Below are 9937 nucleotides of genomic sequence, written 5' to 3'. Positions count from 1 at the left end.
AGTAAAACAGACAGCTATTTTTTTTATTTCCATCAGACACATCGACGATATCAGGAAGAGTAAAACAGACATAGCTATTTTTTTATATTTCCATCATACATATCGACAATATCAGGACGAGTAAAACAGACAGCTATTTTTTATATTTCCATCATACATATCGACGATATCAGGACGAGTAAAACAGACATAGCTATTTTTTATATTTCCATTATTCATATCGACGATATCAGGAAGAGTAAAACAGACATAGCTATTTTTTTATATTTCCATCATACATATCGACGATATCAAGAAGAGTAAAACAGACATAGCTATTTTTTATATTTCCATTATACATATCGACGATATCAGGAAGATTAAAACAGACATAGCTATTTTTTATATTTCCATCATACATATCGACGATATCAGGACGAGTAAAACAGACAGGTATTTTTTATATTTCCATTATACATATCGACGATAGCAGGAAGAGTAAAACAGACAGCTATTTTTTATATTTCCATTATGCATATCGACGATATCAAGAAGAGTAAAACAGACATAGCTATTTTTTATATTTCCATTATACAGATCGACGATATCAGGAAGAGTAAAACAGACATAGCTATTTTTTATATTTCCATTATACAGATCGACGATATCAGGAAGAGTAAAACAGACATAGCTATTTTTTTATATTTCCATCATACATATCGACGATATCAGGAAGAGTAAAGCAGACATAGCTATTTTTTATATTTCCATCATACATATCGACGATATCAGGACGAGTAAAACAGACAGGTATTTTTTATATTTCCATTATACATATCGACGATATCAGGAAGATTAAAACAGACATAGCTATTTTTTATATTTCCATTATTCATATCGACGATATCAGGAAGAGTAAAACAGACATAGCTATTTTTTTATATTTCCATCATACATATCGACGATATCAGGACGAGTAAAACAGACAGGTATTTTTTATATTTCCATTATACATATCGACGATATCAGGAAGAGTAAAACAGACAGATATTTTTTATATTTCCATTATACATATCGACGATATCAGGAAGATTAAAACAGACATAGCTATTTTTTATATTTCCATCATACATATCGACGATATCAGGAAGAGTAAAGCAGACATAGCTATTTTTTATATTTCCATCATACATATCGACGATATCAGGACGAGTAAACCAGACAGCTATTTTTTATATTTCCATTATACATATCGACGATATCAAGAAGAGTAAAACAGACAGCTATTTTTTATATTTCCATCAGACACATCGACGATATCAGGAAGAGTAAAACAGACATAGCTATTTTTTATATTTCCATCAGACACATCTACGATATATATAATCATTAAATAAAATGTCAATTTAATACATCCTTCTGAGCCTATATTACTATAAATCAGGCACATTCCTTTATCTTTACAAACATGACCAACAGAGACTTTTTATTAATAAGCTGTAAGATAAACGTTAGCATCCCCTTTTTAAATGGCAACACCTATTTCCCCTACTAACGGAGTTAACATGTCGCGATTTTCCTATCGTTTTTATGGCAACATCCTACTTCCACCTCCTACGGATTTTACATGTCACAATCGATAGATAGTCCGTGAAAGTTGTGCAATGCTGATGGACAAACATATAAAACAGGGTTTTAAGAGATGCAGGTTGATGGTTATTATGGGAAAATCTACTTCATGATCTCATTACAAAGCATTAATTTCCCTTTCCGATATTAATGTCGACTTTTTGATATGCTTATTAGTATTCCTGGTGGTGTCGTCACTATCACTGTTCCTACTTTGAGGGCAGAACATTTGTTGGATTTCGCCATCATTTTCACGACGGTTGACGTCGACGAAACAGGACACGTACTCACACAAGACAGCAGGTCTTATTCTCCTTTAGTTGTTCCAAGAATCTCAATCTATTCTTTGTTCATATTCTGCCTTAATTTTGTCGATATGAATTAATGTTATGTTCCCACTTCGGTATTTCCTGTCTTTTGTTTCTTATTTTAACACAGATAACACGTACAACGGCGTCAAGAAGTTAAGACTAGTTTTATTAATGAATAACGTTTCTACGACTCTACACCGCCTTTGAGAAGACACTAATGATATCGAATAAATTATCTATACAATACATGTTGTCACACTCCTTAGAACCATTTCGACATTACGTAAATATACACAATAAATCGTATAAATATCTAAGAAAAAAAATCGATAACAATTTTAGATCACATTTACGCAAGATATAAATAGAAAATTTCACTTTCACATACCGAAAACACTTCTGCAATAACTAAGCTGTTTACAAAGTATAGACATTTTCACTATATCAAATGCAAATAAAACTGCATCTGCACAACTTAAGCGTTGCAGTTTTATATAAGAGGATTTCCATAATGTCAACTTAAATCAAGCTATCCACGTTTAGATAATTAATTTGAATTAAAGTTTTAATTTTGTTAATTTTCAAAGAAAGTCAGGAATTCATAAACCACACTATCAACTACCAAGTTCTAAAAAAAAAACAATTACGGAAAGCGTTTTCATGAATTGTAAAGAAAATATTGGAGGGAAAGAAAGCAAAAATAATCATCAAACGAAATGAAATTTATCGATTTGATTTTAAAATAATGACTCATTCACCCCTCAAGATACATTTGAACTCTTCCAATTCAAATGTTGGAAAAGTTCGTTATGAAATTGCAGGGGTGAATGAGTTAAACACAAACAGAAGCACAATCGAAAAAATCCTTTAACAGTTTTCGCCCAACAATATAGAAAAAGGGAATTTATTCTAAAACCCAGCTTGAATTTAAAGACACCATTTAGAGAAATTTATCACTGACATTGACACATAGATGATATAGTATAAAAGTGAGAAAATATACTTTATATTACAGCAGAGAACCTTAGAGTACAGCAGGCGTCGGTAGAATATCACACAATATCACCAAAAACAACATCATCGGGAGGAAAAACAACATTAGAAATGTATGTGCTGAATATTAATCTGTGAAATCAATACATATCTTACCCTGTATATAATAACGGATTGAATAAATATGTAATAGGTTCATAATACAAAAAACGTTATATTTTATTTAAATAATTATACTGGTTTTTAACCACTCGATACGTTGTTAGAAAATTTGATCGTCGGCCATTTTGGGTGTGCTCTAGTAGACATTTTGTCAAGTCAATACAGACCTTACCCTGTATATAATAACGGATTGGTTAAATGTTTAATAGGTTCTTAATGTATAAACCATTAACAACATTTTAAGTTAAAAAATAAGGTAAGTTGTTAGTAAATTTGATCGTTGGCAATTTTGGGTGTGCTCTGGTAGAAGTTCAATGGCATTCATCGAGCTGCGATTTATCTACTGGCGTACCAAAGCATCATTTTTAGCAATACGTGTATATAAATAAGATACCTATGAGATCTTTCTACCATTTATACAACAGGTGCCTTATTCATTTAAACGTCACTCATTTCAAAAATTAAAACCGATTATAAATCATAATCAACACCTCACTGTAAATCAATAAACATATTTAACACGCTGTTGTATATCTCAAATACTACATACAATTTAATTGATAGAAATTGTATATTTAACTTACATCTATACATATACAAACAATATCAAATGTTAAACGTAAGACTCCCTTCGTTCAGTTCGTTGTTTAGTCTGGAGATTTTGGGCACAACTTAAGTATATCATTTACGTTTTCCTAAGTGTATATAACACTATATCGGCAACAAAGAACAGTATCCAATAAATATACTTGACTATTTTTAACAATATCCTCCAGTAATGGACTCAGACTTCGCTTTCCGTGTCTTTGTTTCATTTCATAATCAATCATACATTTTAATCAATAATTGTACTTTTGAGTAATAGAAATGCATTGGGAACTGTGAAAATACGATACGCTACATGCATGAAAGACCAAATCGGGGAAAGTCTACACTTTCTTTTCTCATTATCAAGACCATCTTCTCATAGGAATATAGATCTTTGAAACAATTATCCAAAGATGTCTACTAAAAATAACAAAACCTATCACCGTTTACAAATATCTACCGTTCTAACAATAAATTATGCTGGCGAAAATATTGCACAATCCTAAATTATCGGCGAAAAGTATGGTGGAAGACAGATCACTTTGTGAAGCAGCTATATAGTAACAGGGAGCTGCAGAATGACAAAATATTAACCCTTTCACCCCTAGGTAACTTTTGTAGACTCTACCATACATTTTGTTGGATGAGTTCATTATTGTCTACAGTGGTGAAAGGGCTAATGTAGTATTTGTCCAGACTGTCAGACCGGACTAGAGACGAGACAGGGTCCGAAACTTCAGGGTACCATCTCTTCCATGACATATTACTGCGTTGAACTTTGACTTTTGAATGGATTTTCATCCGAGTACAGAAAATACTGGCTTGCGATTGGTTAGATTTTCTTGGAAACACGATGAAGTCGATTTTAAATCACACCGAATAGACAGGTTCAGTTTTGCCAAGAAACAAGAAGTTAAACTTCCCAACCTGTGTTGATGTCATATCAACAATCGAAACCAACACTAATTCGTGATGCAAACTCATGAATATGCATATGGCACTTAATATTTTGAATTGAATATGTAGCAATAAAAAATGTGCAGATGGATTTTATTATCTTGACAATTTTGATAAAAGGATGTAAATGATTTTAATGAGTATGCATGTTAATTTATTAGGACAATCACGCAGTTTTTCGAGATATATTTAAACTGTATCTCAAAGATGTTTCAAATATTGATATTTTCATTAATTGCCATGCATATTCATTTTTCAATTTCATTTTTACTATCGGCAGTGTTTTTCATTTAACTAAGATATTTTATCGTTGCTATGTTGTAAGTCAGGAAAACTAGTTCAGTCTAAAATCAACTACATGTTTATGAATATTCTTTCCAACAATCACAAAGGTTTGACTTTTTCCGTAATTTTCTTGTATCAACTTCTTGATTTGCCGTAAAAGCTCGCGACTATCTTCTAAATACATTTTTCGTTATATAAATTTTTTTTTTGTTTTTTTGTTTTTTTTTGACGATATTATAAATCGACGTCATTGAGAAACAATATCTTTTCTATGAATGCAAAGCCGTTTCAACATTTACTTTCAAACTTACTAACTATTATTGAAAATCACACACGTACACAAGTAATCAAACTAAGGCCTGAGAGGGTCCAACCGATCAACACACACGTGTATGAGACGATAACAATGAGACCGGGGGAATAAGCTAGGAAATGGTAATTCAATGTAAATAAGGATATGTAAACAAAAAAATATAAAAAAAACCATTGTGACTCATTATTCCTTCTCAATCAGCGATAACAAAATGGGACTAAAAAGGAATATTTCAAATAAGAGTATTTAACAAAGAGAAATGTCTCAGACTTTGATCTCAATAAAACTTCGTTCACAAGTAATGCTTGTAATAATAACAATATGACATAACTTTCAACATTGTAGTACAATACAACAGATCTTTGACAATGAGTAAGAATACAATGCGTAAATTTACAAAGTACGTTTCAAGACTTGCAATGTTAATCTTAAAGGAAAATGGATTTCCACCATTAAAACGGTTATAATAAATATTTTAAATAAAGCCATATTGGAAATCAAAATTAGTGTAAAATGTTTAATTAAACGTAATTATTAATTAAAATAATTGTTTATAATAATTTGATAAATTTCTCAATGTTATATATCAATATTTATTCTTATTAACTCATTCACCCCTGAAGACACATTTGAAGTCTTCCAATTCAAAGGTTGGAATAGTTCATTATGACATTTCAGGGATGAATGGGCAGACCAGTGGACGGGACGAGTTTTGGGAATTTGTTGGCTAAACACAGGACTATATAATAAGTGTTCACACAATGTAATGATAAAAAATTATAGTTTATGCAATTAATCGAAGATTTGGCAGGATCGTATTTAATCATGCGTAGTTATTTGCGTAAATTTTTAAAGGACAGATCAATAAACATCAAATAACAAAGACTCTCTGTTATTTCGGCGAGGAATTGGATATGTTGTGAGAATTTCTACAAGATACGAAAGACGAAAGACAAAACGGAAAGAATATTCCTATAGTTAGTGAATGGCATAAACGTATCAAACATTTCCATTTGAGCAAACTGTTCTGACATATAATCGTAGGTCTTATATGTAAAAGCTAACACCAAAAATAGAATGTAAACCATACGGTCATTCTAAGAATATTGATATTAAAATGAAAAATTGAGACTGTTTTTTTGTCAGTTCAAACTTGCAATGGCACAATAAATAAGCCAGTGATAGAGTGTATTTGTTTTCGACAAAATATCGTCTGAGTGACATTTTACCGCCATATAATACTGTCACTGTCCTTCAGAATGTTTAACTTCGGATGTCTGTACCGATATATGACCATAGTCAGAAAGTTGTCGGAGGCAAGATGTTGCACTATAACTCCCAATACACATTGTTCTTCCTCAAAGTTTCAGGATCCCGCTGCACAACTCTGATCAGTTAATCAATAGACATATTTAACATGTTGGCTCACATCTTAAGTCTAAGTCAATAATCACGATGTGTTTGTCTTGGGTTTTGTCCAGTGACCCCGGTGGACGTCCGCAGGATCAACGGGCATGACAGAAGCCACTGCGACATCTGTCTTAACCACGACCACCCCTCCACCCACGGGCTGATTTGAGTCCGTTGTTGATTTACTCCAATGACCTTTTTTAGCACTAGGTGGTGGGGCGACAATAGGATCTTCAGGAGGTGTTTGAACAGGTCCCTTAACTGTCGGATCATCTTTCGTAGGTTTGGCTTTAACTGGTTTAGATTTAACAGGTTCAACTTTTGTAGGCTTCGCTTTAACTTTAACCTTATCAGAGGATTCTGCAGTGGAAGGAGGTGGGACTTCAGCAGGTTTAACTTCTTCGAGACTGTAAGTTTGGCTATCAGTCACAGATGCATCAACACCACTACTGGGACCTGACTCTCGCTTAGGAGACCTGGACTTACTCTTTGTCCAATAACCCCTGCGAAGATCCACCTCTACAGTAGAGGCAGCGAGTGAAGGGTCCGTGGATATAACAATCTGTCCAATACGTTCTCGGCTAGGTGATTTAGATTTACTCCAATGTCCCCTACGGACATCTTCAGCAAGTTCAGGTGGCACTTCGCTAGACTTTACAAAATCTATTTTCTCTGAGGATGTTGTTTTACCATTGATCATATCGGTCACAATGACCTCAGGGGTTATGACTTTTGTACTGGAACTGGCCACGAGATCTGGTACCTCTTGACCACGAGATGTTATAACTACTCCTCCTGTTGACCGAGTTGGGGACTTACTTTTACTCCAGTGACCTTTTCTCACCTCCGGCTTGCTGTCTGTGTCTGGTGGTGCTGCCATTGTGTCATAGCTTTGACTGACAACGTCTAACGGCTCCTGTTTTGGGGTTGTTATTATAACAGGGCCAGTTCGCGCTGGTGACTTCGACTTACTCCAATGACCCCTCCGTATATCTTCTGTCTCAGTATTACTTCCAGGAGGAGCGCTGTTTGTTTCATAGCTCTGTCGGGCAACGTCTAGTTGTTCTCCTGATTTTGGTCTGCTCCAGTGGCCTCTGCCTACATCTGGTTCATGAGAGGAAACACCCCGTGGCTGTAGGACCGACGGCTCCTGTTGTAGTACAGGGTAAGTGGTATCCCCTGGCTGATGACGTGGCGACACATCTACCTCTCTCTCCATATATTCATTTTGCGTGTTTGTCCTGCTCCAGTGACTGCGCCCTACCTCCCCCTTCTGATCGGGAAGTTGACCGCTCCTTGTCAAGGAGGATGTCTGACCACCACTACCACGGGTGAGTGACCCCTCCCTAGATGGACCTTGAGAGGCATTTCGTGTTGACGATCTGGAGTAGGAGCTCTCTCGGGATGTTTCACCATGGTCCCTAGACCTCTTCCGACCTCTCCTGAACAGCTTCTTTAAACTGCCCCCTAGAGATCGCGACTTCTTCAGGCTTGGCGTTTCTGGCTGAGCTCGCACAAGCTCTATGTCATCTGTAACAGGAAAAAACAATAGAAAATGACCAAAAAGGACACAAAACGGACATAAATAATACACAGAAACTTATAACAATACTACAGGTAAAGGATGATACGTTATACACTGAACAGAAATGAATCACTTTAGTCTGTGACTATTGCAGGCAGAATGAAACCGTAGGGTTTGTAAAATAATAATGATATTTCGTTGATGTTTAGAACATATGTTCAAGAACTTTGAGAATGCAGAAATCGTTGAAAACCAGTAGGCCTTTGTGATATTCTGCACTAACGGATTGGTTGATAAAAATGACTTATTGATGAGGTTAAAGAATAAACAATATACCCCTGAAGCAAAACGCGAAATTCTGCTGGTAATTAACTAAGAGTAAACCAAAATCAAAAGTCAGTAAATATTTATTTGGGTACACTTCTGACTGAGGAAATTCCTTATGATGCTATATTTGTTTCACAACTGACTGAAGAAATTCCTTGTGGTGCTATATTTGGGTACACTACTGACTGAGGAAATTCCTTGTGGTGCTATATTTGGGTTCACTACTGACTGAGGAAATTCCTTGTGGTGCTATATTTGGGTACACTACTGACTGAGGAAATTCCTTGTGGTGCTATATTTGGGTACACTACTGACTGAGGAAATTCCTTGTGGTGCTATATTTGGGTACACTACTGACTGAGGAAATTCCTTGTGGTGCTATATTTGGGTACACTACTGACTGAGGAAATTCCTTGTGGTGCTATATTTGGGTACACTACTGACTGAGGAAATTCCTTGTGGTGCTATATTTGGGTACACTACTGACTGAGGAAATTCCTTGTGGTGCTATATTTGGGTACACTACTGACTGAGGAAATTCCCTGTGGTGCTATATTTGGGTACACTACTGACTGAGGAAATTCCTTGTGGTGCTATATTTGGGTACTAACTACTGACTGAGGAAATTCCTTGTGGTGCTATATTTGGGTACACTACTAACTGAGGAAATCCCTTATGATGCTACATTTGGGTACACTACTTACTAAGGAATTCCTTCATGATGCTATATTTGGGTACACTACTGCCTTAGGGAATAGTTCATTATGAAATTTCAGGGGTGAATGAGTTCAGTCTATAGACTAATAATAATGACCAGGCCCCAGAATGATGAAACGATCTTAAGACGAAAACTCTCTAAAGTTTTGACTTAGCCAATCATGAATAACATCATGAAAAGTGACATCATATATGATTGTCAAAGCAAATAATAAAGTCTAAGAGTGTTTCGTGATCCCGGGCCCTTGACTAGTCAGTATAGTGGCCAATTTAGAGTCTGCAGTGTACAACGGTAAGTTAGACAACAGGGTATCTGTTAGCTAGCTTATGATGATATACGGGTATACAGTAATTTTTACTGTCTACCTTTTTGGTAGCTTACAACAAGAAGTTAATCTTAAGTATGCAGTGATCATGTATCTGTTTGGCAGATAAGTATTGATGATGTCTATAGGGTAAATATTGTGTGTATTATTTAGAAGCTTATAGTGAAAGAAAATAGAATATGATAGATTACTTAAATTTTGTACAGTATGTTCTTTTGCATTCATTTGCATTAAGCATTGATAGATAACAAATGGTTAAATACTAAGTACATGTTTGGTAGCTAAGATTACAATTGGCTAAAACTACTGGGTAACGGTTTGTTGGCAAGTTAATAAAGATTTGCTAAATATACTTTTTTCCTATAAGGATGTTAACAAAGACTGGCTAGACAACTTGCTAAGCTACTGTGCACCT

The 9937-nt window shown here is 35.0% G+C and overlaps 1 protein-coding gene across 5 annotated transcripts in view; it reads right to left on the bottom strand.

Annotated features, from left to right (window-relative positions):
- Positions 1 to 3152: 3152 nt before the first annotated feature.
- The window catches only part of LOC110451288 (phospholipid transfer protein C2CD2L-like), a 115119-nt gene continuing 108334 nt past the window's right edge, over positions 3153 to 9937 (bottom strand). For all 5 annotated transcript variants that reach the window (XM_021499216.1, XM_021499217.1, XM_021499218.1 and 2 more), the window contains one exon: positions 3153 to 8157. In XM_021499216.1, coding sequence (XP_021354891.1) covers positions 6668 to 8157 — 1490 coding nt within the window. In that variant the 3' untranslated portion in view covers positions 3153 to 6667. The remainder of the gene's footprint in view (positions 8158 to 9937) is intronic.

Source organism: Mizuhopecten yessoensis, unplaced genomic scaffold (assembly GCF_002113885.1).
Source record: "Mizuhopecten yessoensis strain PY_sf001 unplaced genomic scaffold, ASM211388v2 scaffold5913, whole genome shotgun sequence".
Classification (NCBI taxonomy): domain Eukaryota; kingdom Metazoa; phylum Mollusca; class Bivalvia; order Pectinida; family Pectinidae; genus Mizuhopecten; species Mizuhopecten yessoensis.
The sequence above is the reverse complement of the archived record's forward strand: the minus strand, read 5'-3'. Positions and strand labels throughout refer to the sequence as shown.